Genomic DNA, 20,391 nt, shown 5'->3' with positions numbered 1-20,391 from the left:
GGCCGGCGGGGAGGGGTGCGGCCGTTCCTGCTGCCTGCTCGGTGTCCCCGTTCCCGTGGGCGATACCGCAGTGACTTTAGAATATCTCTGTCCTTGAGGAAGCAGCTCTTGACAGACAGCTTAGTGCCGAGGCAGGCTCGTGTGAAGCTGAGACCATGTTTTTCTGTTCCAGAGCTCGGCTAGTTTGTTTTGGATTCTGTCTTCCCTTAACCTTTGTTTAAAAATAGCGGAAAGGTTTGTCGAGTTAGTAAATAAGGTTTTCTGGTCGAAAAGTAATTAGCAAGGAAGTTCTGCTTGTGTTGCAGAAGCGCCTCAGAGCTCACAGTGAATGAGGTGCAGTGCTCGGAGCAAGAGGTCCGCAAAGGCACGTGTTCTGCGAAACCATGCAAGAAGGGGTTCTTCTGCAGGGGAGTCGTCCGGCAGTGTGCTTTTCCTGAATGAACCCACCCGCTAGACTCATTTTTCTCACATGGTTTGAGAGTCGCTGGGTCTGTGCAAAAATGCAAAGACGACTCAAGTTCTGAGAAAGTAAATTGCCATGGCAATGCTATTTCCCATGGATTTTGGTGCTGCCATAATAGTAAGAATTGTGCTCTTTTTCTAACGTGGTTTGGGAGTTGTGTGGTCCTTAGGGATGTTAGTGACAAAGTTAGTGGGAATCCTTCCCATACCAGATTCTTCTAATAGTTTTGTAAAAGACACAACTGCTCGTGGCCAGTTCTGGCCATTGTTTTGTATGCATCACAGATGATTCGGGGGAATCTTGGGGAAAAACAGTCCACAGATGTCGGATCTTGGCAGGAAAATGAAGGAAAAGAGAATTTTGACTTTAGTGAGCTAAATATGAACTGAAGTGCTTTCTAAATATGTAGAGAAAGCTCTTTAAAATCCTAAATGATGACAGAGAAAAATAACATTTATAGCAAAAAGCAGTTTTGAAACAGAGTGCTTGTTTGTGCTTGGCTGACCTTCCAAGCCTCGGTTAAGGGTGCAGTGTTTCTCTTGCCCACGTCACTACTTTGCAGGTTCCTGACGAGAAAGCATTGCTGTGCTAGTTGGGACACAGTCTTTGTGCTAAGTGAAACGGACCCTTGGAAGCAGATCCCAGGTTTAGAAGGTCCTTGTTCTGTCAGGCATGTTTCATGCCTGTGGAGGAGGCATAGTCTCTAATATGCTCCTTTTGTAAGATGCGAGTAGCCTTTCTTCTACCCTTTAATATCCTAGATACTTTATGGGCACAGAAGAAACTATGCGCTCTGTCCGAAAGAGATTGAGCCCACACCCAGAAAGGGAGTTAGGCATGATGATACTATAGATATGCACCTAGCTTAAGGTGTGGAGTTCATAAACTATAGTTAGGTGTTTATGTTCTGCATAACTAGTGGGGAGAGTGGAGTGCTTGAAATCGTTTTCAGGAAAGTCCTTCACAAGGATTTACCTAGTTTATGTGGAAATGCCAAAAGGGTGTGTCTGAAATTCCCTTGTTTCAGAGCCTAGGTGCCAATGACCAATGCCTCTGCATGGTGAAAAAGAGGGTAGCTAATTTTATATGTGCTTGTCTGGAAAATTGATTTGGGGGCTAAATGGTTTTGTTTGTTTTTTTTTTAAGCTAAGGGAAACGTTCATGCTTGTGTCATTCTGGGATGCCAGTGACTGCTCTACAAGGAGCAGAGATGTTCCATTAGAATGGAATCATCTCTGCTCTTCTAGAGCCAGAGATACCAACTATTACCTTCCATCTAGTGACTTTTTCATGTAAGCTCATGGACTGGGTGAGGAACCATTTGCCTTAGTCTGGTAAGGGCGGCAGGTGAATGTGATCGGGATCTTACCAACAGGTCTTGTTTAGCGTATTTTCTTAGTGACTAGAATCGTGCAGTTGTTACTGGAAAATTGCCCTGTGCAAAGTGTTTTTGGTAATATTAACTTTAGTTCTATCTCAGATCAATGGAGAGAAAAACTTGAAGAAGCCATAAATTCAGCTGAGCTTGTCAAAACTGTCAAATTACCACCTGATAAAGCTCCTATCTCCTAATGATTGCAGCCATCAACCAGAGAGGAAATGTATGCGGATGGGGCTTTCAGGCAACAGTGCCAGGGTTAAACATGGTTATACTTTTAGTATAGTGTTATCTAGGGGCTCTTTGGCTTTAATGAAGGGTGAAGCTTTGAGAGTGCGTTGGTTTTTTTGTTTGTTTGGGTTTTTTTTGGGGGGGGGGGGAAGGACCTAAAGATCTAGACTAGCATACTACCCCATCTTAGCAGCCAGATTAATGCTGGCTGCTAAATTTTAGTAAAGGTTGGTTTTGGTCCCATTTGCTAGTATTAGGAGTCCATAGAGATTATGTCTTTTCACATATGAAAGATGCTATTGATTTTCTGTTACTGTTATCCTGAAATGTGCACTGTGTGTCTATGGAGTAGTGACAATCCTCCATCACTAGTTTTATGTGAAAAGAATGGTTATTGAATCTCTTCCCATAAAATATGATCTTTCTTCTCTTCCAGAATTTGTGAACCCCCATGGGAGCCCCTCGAGTTATCTCTTTGAGAAAATTGATTTTTTTTCCCTCTGCTTTGTACATTTGACTCTAGTTTTATTTTTGATTTGGCTCATGTGATATGGAGGCTTCCCTAACCTTAAGTGTGTTTTCTCAGTGTTGTATTGCTTCTGTCTCATACAGATTATTTTATTTTAAAACATTCTAAAAATGTTAAAGACATTTGTTTGGCACAAGTGTCTTGTTGCTGGGAAATTTTTACATGGGGTGAGTCATGGCCCTGGATTGCTCCTTCTTTAAAGGCAGGTCTTGGATATTGGCAGCTTTTCAGCTGCTTACAGGTAAATTTTGTGCAAGTTTCCAGAGTCCAAGCAGGCTGAGGAGAGTATTTCAGGTGAATGTAGCAGAGAACACAACTTGCAGTACTGTCTGGTTTTCAAGCTTAAACGATGGCAAAAATATTCTGTTAAATTTGTCCTTTCCTCTGCTTAGCAAATGATTGATTATGGGACTTTTTCCTTTCAGGGAGGAAACGGCAACATGAATTCATAGATGACGAGTAGGATGCCAAAGACAGAGATGACTGTGCTCTTGAAGAAATGCTGGGTAGAGCAAAAAGGTAAAAGGAACAGCTAATTGAGTGCATTTTGGAGCCTGCAGGACTTCATGTGTTACCTTCCCTCCTGTGGCAAATGACATCCCTTAAACTGCAACTCAGTTTCTTGAATTCCCTCCTTCTTGATTTCACATGATGTCCCAGTGATACCTCTCACTTCTGACCTACTCTTTTTATGGTTAGATCTTCCCCCAAAATGCATCATTCCGTATCAACAAACCCCTGTGAAACTTGTACTTTTACATATGTCCTTTCATGCACATGCTTAGAGGTCCAGCAGCTACCTCATCCTGATCTGCAGCTGACACAATATCTAGTCTAAAAATCATACTAGGTTGTCTACTGCCATATTCTGTGATGAGAGCAAAAAGAGAAATAAGAGATAAAACTCAGCCATGTCACTCGCATCCTGTGCCGTTCTCCGGAGGTGATAGTTCAGTGCAGTGCTTTCCTGTCCCATCTTCTGACTTAAACCTTAGCAGATACATGTTAAAATGCTAGAAGGGCATTGCAAACAAGTTGCCTCTGTGAGGACTAAATTACTTTCTGCTACTCCAATGCTCTTTTTTTTTTTTTTTTTTTACTGCATTTTATGTTAACATTTTTGAGATGCCCAAAGGAATAATTTCTTATTGGCGCTTTCGTTCTGAGAAATTATCTTTATAACTGAGGCATGATAGTCTACTTGGGGACTTTGGGAAATATGAGGCAGATTTAATCACACCCGCACAGAACCATGCGGTAGAAAGGCCTTCGTAATATGCATCTAATGGCAGCAGAAGTGGCTGAAGCAACTGACAAGAAGCAAGAAAATTTTCATTACTAATGTAGCTCTCCTTGGGATATTTTCATGCTTGTTTGTGGAAGAATGGTTTTAATCCCCCAAAAGTCAAAAGCAAACATTCTTCTTGAAAATGTTCCAGGTGCATAGTAATTATCTGCTTGTTGCCCTCTGCCTCTCAGCTCTTCCTGGCAGCAAGTGTATGGGACAGAAGGGCATTTTCGTGGCAAGGAGAAGATGTTGGCAGCAAAAGAAGCAGAATGAGGTGTGAATGATTGGTATATAAATAACAGATCTATTCTGCTGGAATTCATTAAAATAAAAATCAGGCAGGAATTTTCTGTAGTTTAGATGTTAATGCTGAATGTAATTTTTCTGTGCTTAAGCTGTTTCCATTGAAGATATGCTCTGTTAGAGCATGGTGCAGAGAGGTATTAAAGCTTTTGAACATCCTAACACCACACCCTTCCTTGATTGACACTAGTGCAGTTTTGACAGTGTCAGAAATTGCTTCTTCAGGCTTCATATTGCTAGGAAATCTTCTGAAAAAAACCATAATTCCATATTCACACCAGGTATATGCGAAGGGAGATGTTGGCCTTCTGTTGACCTTTGGCACCTGAGACTGTCAGTCCGCTTGTTTCTTACTAAAGTGCATTTACTGCAGTAGTATAGCTTAATCCAGCGCGCGTAGTGTCTTTGGATCATTTCAGCCAAGTGCATCGAGAGCCTGCTATGGGGACAGAGCTCTGCATTAGGGCATGGCTTTTATCTGAAGGAAGCTGTGGAGCTTGCCAGAAAGCCAACCTTATGTACTTTGAAAACGATAAACATTAGGAATGACTTACAGATATCGTTTTCCACTAACAGCCCTTTGGATTTTAGGCTGTGGTGGTGGCTGGAAGGTGGCAACTTGTATTCCCCACTATCTCTTCTCTCTCTGAGGTGAGTCTCCAACTCACCTCCAGTAGAATAATTCTCTGAGAAGTTGTCAATGACTTCCCCTACTATGTCAGTGAGAACATTATTTGGGTTCAATTCTGTGAATTATTTTTGCATGTGTTTAATAAATTACTTTCTCGTTTTTGTCATGAGAAGGAGCTGCTCCATACAGGATGCCCTGGAATCCTCATTATGTTTAGGCCATCTGATGTAACGGGAAGAACAACACCAGCTTCAACTCTTGTGATGTAAAAGTATAGTTTGTCCTATTTCACTTGGCAAATGTACCCAATGTTTGAAATAGAATATAAATATCTTAAGAAATACTGATTAAATAGCTTTTTTTGAAATAGCTATAACTTGCGTAAGATATCATTTAGTTAAAGTATATGGTGATCTAACTTTTAATTTAATAATGCCAGAGTTGAGATTTCAGCCATACTTAATATGAACTAGAAAATCGTCGGCCGTCCATATTTTGGGAGATCTGATGCTTTTGCGCATTCTTTTTCTGCATATAGCTATGTTCAGGCTGTTGGTGTATCTTTCGGTTATTTTTATAAACTCCAATGTAAATCTCTTAACGCTAACTGTGAGTTTTGAAATTCTTCACCATTAATCTGTAAAATGTTAAGTCTACTAAAATTGGAATACAGTCAGTGTTGGCAAGGAGCTGTGTCTTTACCACGGTGCCAGTTCCCCAGAGTCATGACTTCTGGCTGTTCCCTTTTCCTCCCGTTCACTCTTCTGGGCCCTGGAGCTCAGCCAGTGCAGCTCAGTTGTTGACTGCAGCATCCTACTAGTCCAGCATCAGAGCAGTCTGAGGCGTTGGGGAAAATGGAGAATGAGGAGGTTTTTTCGGTATTTTGCGATTTTGACAATAAATATTATATACAGGGTATTTACTATTCCTGCCACTAAACATTAGCTCAGGGAAGATGCTTGGTGCTGTTGCTTTAAGTTGGCTAGTAGCCACTAGCCATGCTCAGCATCACCTCTGCCAGCGCCGGCATCAGGACATGTGCTGTCAAGTCAGCAGTGGCTGGAAAGCTCAGATAGGACCAGATCTGGCATCAGCATAATCACTTCTGGCTGTGTTGTGCTACTGACGTTGCCAGCTCCTCGCTGTTTCTTCTTTTTCCCAGTGCATGGTATTTTTATATGACCCTGAAGATACAGTTGCCTAGTAGGCTAGCCTGTATCTTTTTCCTCAGTCTTGTAAGTCTTCAGGTTTTCAATTGCAGAGGGGCATTGGGAAATACGTATTTTATTTTGCCCAGAGTCCTGCTAACGCTACCTTCCTGGAGTTGTTGAGAGAGCACAGCAGTGGGCATTAGTGTGCTGTTAGTCATTCAGGTGACATGACCTGGTGGACAAGGCTCTCAAACTAGTAAAGGAGATGCTTATCTAACAGATAATTTCATCTGGTAGTTCGGGGTTGTGTAGCCTCACCTTAACACTTGATGCAAATTCTCCTGCTCAAATGCAGGTGGAGCTTTACCAAGTGCCTAATGTTATGTTCATGCTTGGCCTAGGCCTTGCAAGCATGCAATAAAGGAATGTGAATTACTCATTTGTATCCTTTGATCTTAAATCTTGGTATGGTTCCTCTCATCTTCTGTAAGTGATCTGTCAGACAATTTCTTAGACATTATATCTTGAGATCTAATCCTCAATCCCAAGTACAAGGCAGTAGGATGCTGCCAAGGTACATGAGAAACAGTCAGAATTCTTCTGTCTTTGAAATACTTGATTTGGCATAGAATATTTCAAGGCTACATCAATGCATTTTAGTAAGACCTTATCCTGTATCAGTAAATATCACTACTGTTGTTGTTACTAGAAAGCAAGGCTCCAAGTTTGTTTTTCCTTAGAAATTACAGATATTCTTCACTAATACAAATGAATCCCTCAGATAACCTTTGATAAGCTTTCACTGCAATTTTAGAGGTTTGTCTCCAGATACCTGCTTTTGACAAACTTGTTATGAACCGTTTAAGCACCTTTTGTGCAGATAAAATATCAGTATTGTCACTGAGAACATTCTAATTTAAAGTTTTGATTCTTTGGAAATGCTCATGAATATACTAATGTCTGCCACATAATTTGTCTGCTTCCAACCATACTCTTCCTAAGTAGATATACTTTTCTTATAGAATACAGCTAGCAACTGACTGGCAGAAAATAATTGAAGTATTTTTAAAGATGGACAATGCAGCTTTTCCTGTAGTAGATGGTGGATACCTACCCCTTGTGCACTGTTTGCTTTACAGGATTTGTGTGGCCAATGACTTATTTCTAATAATTTAGTAGATATGGGCTTTTGTAGAGTCACTGCACAAGCAGGAAAATGTTAAGAAATCTAAATGATGAAATGGGACATTTTTCTTCAAATGCCGTTGCACCAGTTATTCCTGGTGTAGGATGAACAGTGTTTTCGACATTTCTTAATCATTGTTGCTCATATAGAACTTACTTTTAATGGAAATACCTATATGGCCTCTGGGGATAAAAATTTTCAGAGAAAAAAAATCATTGGTTGAGGTATAATGGCTTTAAGAATCCAGTTCAGTAAGCACAGGGTTCTTGTGTGCTGTATTTTCTCAAATAAGTGAACGCTTAGGGATTAATTAAACTCTTTTTGGTCTCTACAGCAGTGTAATCTTTCTTTTATGCATTTTAGGGATTGTACCATGTAAAAAGTCAAATATGTTATCTGTATGTCTCCAAGAAAAAGCGTCGGGATAAAATTATGCACCTTCTTGAAAAGAAAGAGATGTGCAGTACTTGTTATGTACTTACGTTGCCCAAAAGACTGTGACAGTATTCAAGCGCCGAGCAAGTTGCGGCCACCTGCTGTTCCTAGATGTACCACAAAGGAGATGTCCCTGTTGCACACATCTTTCCCGGTACAGCTTGAAGTCTGTGATGGTGAAGTGGTTTAATAATCTTTTTCACCAAGCCTTCCATTGTGTGCAGCTTGCATGGGTTGTTTCCAAATAACCCCTGCATTCTACTAAAAACATTTGGTTTTGTTGCTTAAATGTCTCATTCTTATGCAAGCAAGCCCCACAGCCTGCTCAGGGCTGTCTCTGTATCTGCAGTGAGCCCATCATCTTATTATTTTACCACTATACATATAATTTCACAGGTGTGACTTCTTTCCAGCAGGAACAGACTGCATCTGATTTTCTCATGTTACAATCTTCTCCATGTATGGAAACAGATGCCCTAGTTCTCAATATTCTCTTCTGAGATATGTAGCAGTAGTACTGTTTTGTAGTTACTGTCATTGGAGAAACAGGCTTACTCCAACAGATGTGTCTTGCACGGTATTCTAAAAGTGGCAAATCTCATGTGTATGTAGTGGTTTCAGCAGATCGAGAGCCCCACTGTGGCTTACTGCTGCAAAATTCGTGTACCAGAGGAGAGGCTACCTACAGAGGGGAAGAGCAGTTTTGACCATTGCCCCCTAGTTAGGTGTGTGAAAACATTAGCGTTCAAACTGGGTCTGAAGCACAAGTTACTTGTTTGTAGAAGATACCTTTGTGGGCGGAGTGCGCTCAGAGTAATCCCCTTTCTAATCACTTTAACTTCTCTCTGACCAGCTTAAATTTGAAACAGGTACTTCCCATCCTGCTGCTTTTTTTTTTTTTTCTTGAATAATGATATGACGTGAGAAAGATGTAAACCATGTGTTAGTGTATTGCTGGCGTGAAACACATCTTAGTGTTTCAGCATCTCCCTTAATGAGATAAAATATATTTTAAATATGGAAGGGAGCAGAATTGAGCCCTGTGGGATTCCACGTGTGAGAGGGGTTAGGGAAGGAGCCTCTTGGTGATGATGATACATAAGCAAGCCATTCGGAAGAAGAGCCTTTTGCTTTTTGTGCCTTAAATAGTGCAAGAAAGGAAGCAATGTTCTCTGAGCAAATGAAGCAGGAAATACTGTATTTCTGAGTTTCCAAGAGCTTTATAGACAGTGATAAACAACTAGTTAAAAACAAGCCTTTAAATTTTTTCTGATTCCATATCTGAAACTTCGTGGTTATTCTGAGTAACTGGAAATATCTGTGCTGGCATGATTGTGCCAGAAGTAGAAACATGCCATCAAGCATTGTAGTGAGCCGATTCCATTTTTGGCATTTGTGCCTTTCTGTCATTCATGCAAAGCATACTTATTTTTTGATGGAAGCTTGAGGTTAAGGACATAATTTCATCCCCCCAGATTTTCACCTTAAGGGCTTAATGCTGAATGTACCAGAAGTAAGTGCGGTCCTTTGATTATACTCCTAATCAGTGCTTAAATTCATATGTAGACCTTGCAGATCCATTTCTGAAATGTGCCCTTTAGGCTCCTGATCCAGCTGACCATCCATTTCCATTAATCCCATACTGATTTCTCTGACTAAGACCTGTTTACTTTTTGTACTTTTAGTTGATTTTGATCAATCATTGATTCTACAGAAGGATTAACTTTTAATGTTATAGTAAAGCTCCTTACATTTTTTTTAAGCAGGAAGAGGTGTTATAAAAATTTAAATTGTGCAACACTAGGTCACAGGTTCTGCTGTTTAATCAGAGATGGGAGTTGAAAGATGTCATTCCAAATATAAAAGCTGATTCTAATATTAATACTTCCATTACCAGTTAAAAAGGACTAATTTTATGCATAATTCATTTCTTTAGGAGCACATGCTAATTCTGAGTCCCTCTCCCACTCTAAGGAGTCAGTAGGAGTTATTTTAAGCTGCCTATTGTGGTTACTATAGGTGAATTGGTAATATGTCACTAATCCTTGGGTGGTGCTGTGGCGTTGCTCAGTATTGTATGGAGACATCTTTTCAGCATCATGAGAATGGAAAAGTTCTGGTCGTTTGGAGCAAATTTTAAAATGTGCATGACAGGCTCTTCATAGACGTAAGCAAGAAGAAAGAGAAGGTCATGGACTTTGTGTAAATGTTCAAACGAGGTTATGCTAACTTACATATTTGGAAGATGGTGTGTTGTTTCCCTAACAGATAAACATTAAATATAGACTGACACTGTCAAAAAAGATAAAGTGTGTCACTTAACACTGAAAGTGACACTCCATAAGGATTTTTTTTCAATTTATAGTTCAATAAAAAGTAATCTGTGTAGGGGTATTCTGTCCTTGTCTGCGAAACAGTTCTACAGTACAAACAGTACTGCAAAACAGTTCTGTGATTTTGACAGGCTCATGTTCTTGGTTTTACCTTCATGCTGTCCCAGGCTAAAATACTTCATGTTTAACACTATTCCATAAATAATTAACATGCCTGTCTAAGCAACTGAAGATCAGCAGCAAATTTTATTGTTGATGAGTAATAGGGTTCTCCTGCATTCTTCACTCCTTGTATTGTATCTTCATTTTAGCTCTGCTACCAGGGGTTTAGGACTGATTTACTCCACTTTAGAAAAAAAAGTATTACTGTTCCAGTCCTTCTTGGGGAAGAAGTTTAGGTGGAAAATCAAGAAATCACAAATGAAACCATCTAAATAAAGGCTTGTTATTTCTAGGTATTTTGAGTATACTATTTGTATATATTTCTCATTCCGTGCAAATCTTGTGGGTCATATGGGAGAGAACTATTTTAATAATTAAGACAAGATTGAGGTAAATCTAGAAAGAAAACTCTGTTATATATCTAAAATTAATTAGAAAATATAAAAGAAATAATTTTGGTTTATAGGAACTACTGCATATCTGTAATGACAAAGAAAGGTTTTATGTAATAAGGTACTGGACAAGCATCCAAGAGAGATTTGAGTAGCTGCACTGCCATGGTATCACCATTAGCAAATCATAATCTGTCTTGATTCTAGTTTGTGATACTGGAATTACAGTGTAGCTTTTTTGTAGCCTTCCATTGGGTTTATCTATTCATAAATGATGAAAAAAATCAGAGAAGTTCCTTATTGTTGTGAATCTATAGCCTGACAGAATCATGGTTGAGTCCTTTAAAGATTTGAGATGGTGATTTCAACATTAATGCTTTTTAACTTAAAACATGAGTGTGCTATTTTTTGTTCATTATGTTTCCACGTAACATATACAGAAACAATAAATAACAGGCATATATGGATTAAGACTTGGTTTGGTAGCTCCAGGACAGATTTTGGTGCAAAGGGCAGAGATTGGGTGGTGCTGTCATCAGAAGCTCCTTGGGAGCAGAATGACTTGGTTAAATTTGACTTTGGCTTTGAATTTGCATGGCTTTGAACACCTTTTAACTGCCTTTCTTTCTATGCCTTTGTCAGTTTTCGCCTCCTTTGGTTCTCTGTCTTTCTTTCTTTCTTTTTCTTCTTCCATTACTCATTCTTCTGTTTTCAATGTCTTAGGCTGACATTTTCATACCTGTGTGACTAAAGTTTGGCTCCTAAATCCATATTTATTTGGTTAATATAGACAGCAGACTAATTTCAGAAGTGCTATGTATCCTGGAAAAGACATTTGTTTAAAAGTAGGAACAGAAATTTAGGGCCATACCTTTAGGGATCTTGGACTTAAACACTTTGTTTGCTCATACGTTCTTACTATATTTGCTTTAACTGTCACTAGAGATCTCATATCAAACTAACCTGAAAAATTACAGTATCTTGTACATGCTGAGAGAAAAAGAATTATGGAAAATGCCCTTTTCTTCTAGTGAGACTGGTTACCGTATGGGTTTCTGTTCATGCTGTGGGCTGGGATTCAGTGAGCCATGTTTGTCTAGCAGCATTTTCTGGCTGAGCCAGGAGCTGTTCATTCACTGCCCCAGTCAGAGCTAGTTATGGACCAGCCTTATACACGATAACTTTGCTTTACTAATTTGTTTGTAGAATTTACGCTTTCTTCTCGCTTCTTAGGTGACAAAAGCAGTTGTACGTATTAGCAGGGGAGAGGGTTTGGGGCGTGGGGAAAGAACTTTCCCAGAGAGTAGCAGCCAGGCCGTGCAGCTTGTCACAGGATGATGACAACTTCAGAAGAAAAAATTTGGGGGGTGGGTACCCTATTGAAGACTGAAATTATAACTGAAGCCACCATGGGTGACAATTGTATTGCCTCTTTAAACTACATAACTTGATTGTCTTAATGTAAAAGAAAGCAAGGAGGAATGTTCTGAATATACTGTAGGAAATTGTCTATATTAAATCTAAACCAGCATTTATGAGCACTGTATATATTACCTGATTTTGCCAGAATTATGTAAACATGGGGGGTGGAAATTGTTAATGGAGCCTGACTACCAAAATAAATCACAGCCCAATTATTCTTTTTTTCTGGCTAAAATTAGAATTTGATATAATGGTCAATAGACATTTTCTTTAATTTTTGATACATAATTTCTAATAGCTAATCCAGAAGAACTGAAGAAAGTTGCTGCAGAATTGCAAAAATAAATTATCTGAATTTTCTGGTGACTTACTAATAAATCCCCTTAGTTGGAAGCTTTAATTTACCTCATTTTTCAGTTTTTCCTCTTCTGACTGGCTTATGGGTGTATATTACAGCAAAATAATCATTATTTTCTCAGTGCCACCAGGGTGCTTAGAACAAGTATGGTACACAAAAGTAAAGACAGAACTTGTCCCATTCAAGCAGAGAAATAAAGCCCTCTGCTACGGACAGCAGAGGAGGAAACAACTTGGCGTGTGGCGGAGGCAGTGTGCCACAGTTTGTGGCATTGCAGGCTTTCTCAGCTGGCATCTCTGGCCTCAGCAAAATGCTACAAGTTGGCACCCATTTAAGTCAGTTCTAAAACTGCTTGAAGTTGTACCAGAACTGGAATAAATGGGACTCCAAATGTGCAACCCCCCAGTTTGGTCCCCCTTTTCCCCCTCCAGACTCAGTGCCAGTGTAGAGGAACAAATTTTTGTACTCTTGTTTTTAGTAAACTGGTGAATAGAGTGTTTAGTTTTGAGGCTACTGGCTTAAATTCCTATAAAGAAATCGTGAGGGTTAGCACAATGAAAACACCTTTCCTCCAGGGTCCCTTATAATGTTTTAGGCTCTGGAGTAAAGGTTTGTTGTAGTGTGGTGCAAATTCCCTATGGCCAACAAAATTTTACTAGAGATTAATTGAACCTAGTGCTTGTACTTCTGAAGGAAATAAGTGGATGAAGAATTGCAGAAGAAATGGGTAGAAGAATGTATCCAAACCCCAAAACATGGAAGATAGCTGAGTTTGTCCCTCTGCTAATGTAGTATACAGTTTCATCCAGTATGAGGGTAATCCAGTATTTTTAGTTCCTGGTAATTTATATTCTTCTCCAACTCCCACACATCATTTTAGGCAAGTCATTTGGATGGCAGAGCTCTAAATAGAGTATATTTCTCTGGATAACCTTTCTGAAGAAATGCATGTTTTGGGATATTTACCTGTTTTTGATGAATTTGAGAACTGGCAATTATACTTCACAAGTACAGTGAAATATTGTTAAGTAACAATGGATTTATGCATACATGTTGACTTGGTTAAGTCTGTTTATTTTTTTCTTCATTTTCACCCTAAAACAGTTCTTGATTCTCTAGGTGGAGAGAAGAAAGGGCAAAAACATTTCATTTCTATCATTGTGTGTTTTTTTTTTTTAAAGCATCTCTATTCACACTTTTAAGGGTATTTTTGTAAGAACATTTGGCATTCCATAGTTCTAAATCACAGAATAACTTTGTGCAAGCAGTTCAAAAGAAATGGAGTTTCCAACATTGTCTTTATAGCCATTAAAACTGTCTGAATTGTTTTGCTTTTTTATGCTTGCCATAGCAACTGTGGATGTATAATTTGCTGAATATCCATAACAGGGTATTTGAATATACTCTTTACAGTTTTACTTCTGCATATAACTAAGCATGTCAAATCATCTCATTAACCCAATTAACCAAGTTAGCCCCACATCTCTCATGGAATGACAATAAAGAAGAGTTTAAGTGAGCTTTTCCATACTTTGCCTCCCTCTAAAAAAATCACTACAGCAACAGATTTTATCAGTATATTACACTATTAAAAATTATTCATTGTTCAGACTGCAAAAACTCCTGGCACATCAGATTTCTTGTGACTTATCAGCTGGATGTAACTGTATGTTTCTGCCCAGAGAAAGGTAAGACCAAGTCAGGTTTTCCTGTGCTATACATGCACAATGTCTTTTGCAAATAGTACCTGAATGTCTAATGACTGTTAGGCATAGGGTTTTTAAACAGTGGGAAGCTGGGAAACTTGAAGAATACCAAAAGTATTTAAATTCAGATGGTAACTTCTTATCATGTTATTGCAAAAGGAATTAAATGGAAATAGTTGAGACACTGCTGGTATGTTTAAGGAAAAATCCATGTTCAGATTGCATTTTTACTGTTATGTAGATCACATTGTAATAACCTATACACTACTGTTAAAATTGTATATAGTTTCAGGTATATAAGATTCAGTTTATTAGGTTTTTTCCTGCTTGAAAAGCTTATACTGAGGAAGAGAATAAGTTCATTAGCCACATGTAGCAAAGTTCAGCACTACTTCAAGAACCGCATTAAAAAGGCTTTATTTATTTTTAACCACATTGCTTTTACAGACCAGGAAGGCTCTAGAAAGCCAGACAATGCTTCCAAAGATACTTCATAGAGCAGGTTGCATTCCACTGTAGAACCAAGGTATGTTGCATGAATTTCTGGTAGTGGAGCTATTATGAACCAGTTAGGTGGAAGTTCTTCCTTCCCCAGACTGTAAAGGCTGAGAAAAGGCAGCTGGTGTCCTAAATAACCTTGTCAATCAGACCACATGGACCTCATTACTCTAATGAGCCATAGAGGTATGTATGGAACTATAGCTTCAGAGAGAAGGAAGAGATGGACACTCTTGTGCACACATGTAGCTGATTTTGCATTTAATTATGTTTCTGGGTGATCTCAAGGTCTAACCCCATGTGGTGTACCTTATGGTTATTTGCTCTCAAGAGTATGTAAGTGAATAATGCAGCAAGGGCTATGGCTGAAATAAATGTTTGTGCTTGTCTCCCTGAAAATAACTGAAAGACTAGTCTTGACAATAGTTGCTTTCTGTATACTTGGGAGTGTCTTGGGTTCCAGCTTGGGTTGCAACCACGAGCCCTGGGGTCTGCAAAACTGAATGTGAATGGATCTCTGACGTTATTGTATCTGGTGGCAAAGTGAGAATCTAAGCAAGTAAACAAGCGTTCTTCCTAACTAGAAGGTGATGTGTTAGCTCTGCCATTTTTCTTGTCCCCTTTTCACTACTCAGTCTTGCCTGAATTATCCAAGTGAAGCTCTACTCCTTCTTAAATACCAGTTTAACACTAGCCTTGGGCAAGAAACTGGATGCTGCAGAAGGTAAGCTGGTTCTGAGCAGACAGACAGAGCTGGATAGGATTAGCATGCTGAAGGTACTGCAGATTATGCCCTCTGACTAATCCAGTTGCCCATTCTTGTTGAAGAAGAGATAGCAAGGCAGGACTCTCCATGGGAGGCAGACACTGGCACCTGCTACTCTGTCTGCTTCAGCACCCGTACAGTGCTGCACACAGAGTTACTTGGCATCACATGCTGGGACCTGCCAGAAATAAATACACGCTGAAACTGCTCTTTGTGCTCCTACTCAGGTCTCCAAGTGTAACTGGGCCATATGAGTAGTTTTCATCCCCAGAAAACAGATCACTGCCCTGATAAAGCAAGAGTAGTCATTGCTCAGTGCTACCACAACAAATGTCTTTTTGAGTAGCCTTTCCAAAGTGCCACACCAATTAGATAGTATGTTACCTCTAGTTTTGCTCATCAGATGTGAAAAAGCAACAGAGCATGGATCTGTTTGATGGCACTTAACCAATTAAAAACCTTTTTTACACTTAAAATCTGGTTTATGGGCAAAAAGGAAGCACATCTTATATGTATATAAAGCCAAGACTTTATTGTTAGTACAACTGAAATCTTAAGAATCTAATCATTATTAGTCCAGATCTAACTGTTACAGAAAAAGAAAGAAGATAATAGTTAGAATGATTCTGTACAGAAAAAGTTTAATTTCCCTGTACTACATCATTATTTTTGAGCCGTAATATCTCATTCTGCATAGGATGACTGCTTCTTATTGCTGTCTTATGTGGAAGTATGGTTGTACCATGCAAAGATAAACAAAAGTAAAACAAGCTAACCATACACCTGGTCAATTAGAGAAATTGCTGTCACAGCTAAACCAAGTAAATCAAAGCTGCAGGCCAGTCAAGAAAAATTCAGAAAGAGCAAGCTGACAAGCTTCGGTACGGAGGCCTTGCAAGCTCAGTGCAAAGCTTATGGCCTGTTACTGGCAATGGCAATACTGTATTACAGGGCTATATGGTTATACCTGATGAAACATACTGGAGCACAGCTGTATCTTGTGAGAAAGTGTCTGGCAGCTGGGGTGAGTCCAAAGTGGGATAGCCCTACGAATCTTCAGATAAAGTTATCACCTAAACATCTGATGTTTGTGTCAGGAAATTGTCTTGCAGCCTTAACTATAGAGGATACCTATCTTAATCCAGTATTCTTTATTGCCATAGTGCAAATAGTGAGGAATAACAACTGTGTGGCTACCTCATGTCTTTGTGAAGTGTAAGGATCACCTCAGAAGAATATCCAAGGACAGACATAAATTCCCTAGAATTTATCAAGAAAATGGTAGCTCTTTGCCATCCTGATAACTACAGAAGTTTCCAGGATATCTTGAACAGCTGAAGGAAACAATTACCTTAGCTGGTCCTGTGGCTGCATTAATATTTGTGTGTATTTACAGTACCTACTATACTAGCTATATGACTGTTAGGAGTGGGTTTGTCAATCTAGAGCCTCTTCATCAATGTGCCTTTCACGGTTCATGAGATTAACAGTCACTGAAAATAGGAAAAAGGAATTTTCCTTTTTTTCTGTCTTAGAAGAGACCCATCCCACCATACTCATCTTTCGTCTTGGCTCAGAAATTGCTTCTGTCCTTAGTGAAAGCATAAAGCCAACAGGTCTTTTTAAAAAAGTCTTATTCTCATGAGGATCTAAGTGGAAATATCCCTTTTGAGCATTTAGTCGCACACATCAAAGGAAACAACTGTTTCAATCTTCATTTGCATTGTGCTGGCATTAGATGTGGTCCAGTTACACTGAGCTCTGCTTGAGAAGGCAGAAGTGCCAGTACTTTTCAAGCTTTGACAGAGATGAAGAAGAAACTCAGCCAGGCAAATAATATATCACTCTTCCAAGGCGCTTTCCATTTTTAAAAGGACAGAACAATTTACTTTGTTTCTTGAGAGACTCTTCATAGCAAAAGTGCCTTGACATCCAATTCTAAGAAGGCAGACTAAGCATTGATTTGTTGACCACTTTGCTCTTAAAGTGAGGCTTAGCTTGCAGTGAGCTTGGAATGGCAGCTGAACTGTGATTTTTGTTCTTGGGTACTCAGAGGCAGCAGCAATCTTCAGAAAACTGGACACAGGTCCATGGAGATCCTTCCATACAAAAGGAACAATGGGACAACCTTACAAGGTTGATCCGAACAGCGCGCTGCTGTACCTTTGCTGCAAGACTGTAAAAGCTGATGGTCCAGCCTTGGTGCCGGCGAGGCTGTGGGCCACGTGAAATACCCGCTGGCCTCTGTTTCCAGCCAGCTGGACATTACGCTGGGGGACTGACTGATAAGCCAAAGCAACAACTGCTACTCCTACCGTGCCTTCCCTGAGCTGTTTCTCAGTAGCGGCCGTGGCACGCTGTCCATGCGCCTCTCCACAGGGCTGTTCTACAAAGACACAGCTGGGCAGCAGGAAGCAGTCACGCTGGATGGCGTCGGTAATCGGGATTTAGGCAACGCTTGGCTCTGACGGGCCAGAGTGGGAGGATCAAACTGTTGGGACCCTCCACAGCGATCTGTTCTTTCAAGATAAGCTTTTGCTGAATGGTGTGGATGTAAAAATTAAGCTGACGCACAGCAAAGACAGCTTTTGTTTGATGAGCTCTCTGGCAGCAGGGGTCTGCAAGCTGGTTATTACCTATGCCTTGCTGTTTGTGAAGAAAGTGTGGGTGGCACTCAGGGTGTGTTTCGGACATGCTGAGCCTTTACTTATAGCCAGCGCTAAATACCCAGTGGACCTAATGCTAAGATTCCTGTGATAAACGTACTTAGTAGAAGCTTTCTCAGTTTCATTGCTCTGACAAGCAGAATTCATCAAATCATTGATCACAACCATGTTTACTTTATTAGAGGGAAATAAACAGTTATCACTAAGACTTGCAGGCAGATCCTTCACAAATCTGATAACAGGATATTTACAGAGCAGTTCCTGATGCAATGGTTGCCAACAGCTGTAACACCACGTGACATTCTCAGGCATAACAGAAAGCAAGCAGTAGACCTTTTCTGAAGACTTCCTACAAAATAACTTTTTCCACAGTTGCTAGACCCTGCCTGAATAGCAGAAAAGGAGTGCTTCCAGCCTATGATCAAAAGCTGTGGGGGGGAGGCTTTAAAATAAAAAAACGTAGACTGTGTACCCTTTTGTCACAGATTGCCTTCTGTGTCTTCCGGAGGGGCCTGCTTTTGGTTGCCTACTTCTCGTTCCTGGGGATAGAGCACTGCTCTATCACCAGCTTTTTAGGATCGTTGCTGTCTGCATTTATGTCATAATTTAAAGATCCCTCAGTGCCTCAAAACTGATCTTTTCTCTTTTTGTTTCATTTAGAATGATACTTTTAACCTTTAAACAACACTTTCCTGCAGACTGCGAGTAGCCATAGGATTTGAGACCTGATGACACAGACTCAGTGATGTGCTCATCTGGTGGCAACTCGCTCGTTTGCTTGCCTGAATAGTCATGGAGCAGGGGGTCCAATCCCTGGACAACTTGCGAGTATTACAGTCCGTGTTGTGAAAAAATGGGAGAAATAACCCCAGCAGCCCTAGATGCTCAATGCTTGGGGAAGGCTTCTTTAGTTTCATGAGTAAAAAATTCAGAATCTATGGAATGTATACGCAGGCTGGGTACTTCTGAGCTCATGATTTTACCACTTTTGGTGATTTTTCCCTTCATGTCCCTTTTTCCCTTCAGAATCTGACTAGCAATGAAGTAGCCATCATAGCCTTTGGTGTTATGCCCTAGGAAAGCCCCGAGACTTGTGTCCGTAAACAGCTGAATAAGGTGCATGAGGCATGTGTTCCCTTTAAACTCCCATTCTCCTTCAGTTTTTCTTTCTGTCCCTTCTTTTTCATTCTAAGGTGCATCTCATGTTAACTCCATGGCAAAAATGTAATTTGGGACATGTGTCCCGGTTTCCTGCATACATTCCATGTCACAGAAAATATAGCGCTGCCCTGCTTCTGGGCTTTTGATCACGGGCATGAAGCACTGAGTGCTAGTTTATGTTACAGACCTGTTTGTATCATGTTCAGCACTTCCAGCCTTTACTTTTGTGATGCTTTTCCAGGTAGGCCTTGCACTTCTCACATAAAATCATAGCCAAACAATCAGTTTGTTTTTTAATAGCCACAGCCTTGTGCCTCTGCAGACATTCCCTAGATCTGCCCAGCAGCCTGCAGCTAGGGCACCTTATTCTCATCCCCATGTTAACTGCACAATTGCAAGAAAAGCAGAGCCAGCAATAATGTTTACTGCTGTGTCCGTGATGGTGCAACGTATGACAAAGCTCACAAAAGTCTCTTGCCCCAAATACCTTCCTGACATTCTTAACACCGTAATAATGTTCATTGTCTAAAAGGAGGAAGCAGGTCTTGGGATATCTAAGACTGTCATTTGGCTTAAAAATCCCCCAACCCTTTTTCCCCTCAAACAAGAGGATGATGCATATATTAACATGTAGCACATTTGCTTGATTCATAAAAAATTCAGCTTTTAAGTTTTAACTGAAATATGGTGCATCTTAAAATCTTCTTTGATTAATAAACATACATTAGGCCATCTGTGAATTTGAAAGAGCAAATTAGAGATTATAAGAGATGGAACTGTAAATATGACAGATCGGTTAATGATTTCATGTGGCTGTGTCTTCTGATGGGCACACAATACTGGTTCTACTTTTTCTCTTCTATATTAACTCGAATCCAGCTTTCAGGAAATAAAAGATGTAACAAGTTTGTTTTCAGTCTTAAAAGCTTTTTTGAGCATTTCAGTTTTGATATATTTTAACGTGCTCTAGTAAATGCTGGGTGGAAATTGTGGGAATAGTGAAACTTTTTTATTAGAGATTGATCACTAGCCTACTCATTTTGGATTAGAGTAATTGGAAACCATAAACTAAGAATGCTGCATAAGGGCAAGAGCTGAATGTGAAATATGAATTGATCTCATTAGATTATACGGATTAATTAAAATAGCTTTATAGTTTACTAATGGAAAAAGAATAACTTAATTCTTACTTCCGTGTGGAGAATGACTGCGTAACGCTACAAGATTCAGTTTACTTGCCGAGCTCTTACAACAAGCATTGAAGCGGCCGTTTCGCGGTGCCGAGGCGGGGCGGCGCCTGCCCCCGGCTGCGGCCCGCGCCCGGGCCCGGGG

The 20,391-nt window shown here is 40.0% G+C and overlaps 1 protein-coding gene and 1 long non-coding RNA gene across 2 annotated transcripts in view; both read left to right on the top strand.

The window, feature by feature from the left end:
* Window positions 1-597: 597 nt before the first annotated feature.
* The window catches only part of CAMTA1 (calmodulin binding transcription activator 1), a 490,798-nt gene continuing 471,004 nt past the window's right edge, over window positions 598-20,391 (top strand). Inside the window, exons 1-2 of the mRNA XM_026085647.1 lie at window positions 598-1,797; window positions 3,027-3,120. Coding sequence (XP_025941432.1) covers window positions 3,054-3,120 — 67 coding nt within the window. The 5' untranslated portion in view covers window positions 598-1,797; window positions 3,027-3,053. The remainder of the gene's footprint in view (window positions 1,798-3,026; window positions 3,121-20,391) is intronic.
* On the top strand, window positions 3,128-12,263 carry LOC112975475. Its single transcript, XR_003256634.1, has 2 exons — window positions 3,128-4,163; window positions 4,997-12,263. It is a non-coding gene; the product is annotated as an uncharacterized LOC112975475 (long non-coding RNA).

This window comes from Apteryx rowi, unplaced genomic scaffold, assembly GCF_003343035.1.
Source record: "Apteryx rowi isolate R43461 unplaced genomic scaffold, aptRow1 scaffold_67, whole genome shotgun sequence".
Classification (NCBI taxonomy): Eukaryota; Metazoa; Chordata; class Aves; order Apterygiformes; family Apterygidae; genus Apteryx; species Apteryx rowi.
This window is presented reverse-complemented; position numbering and strand designations above follow the sequence as displayed.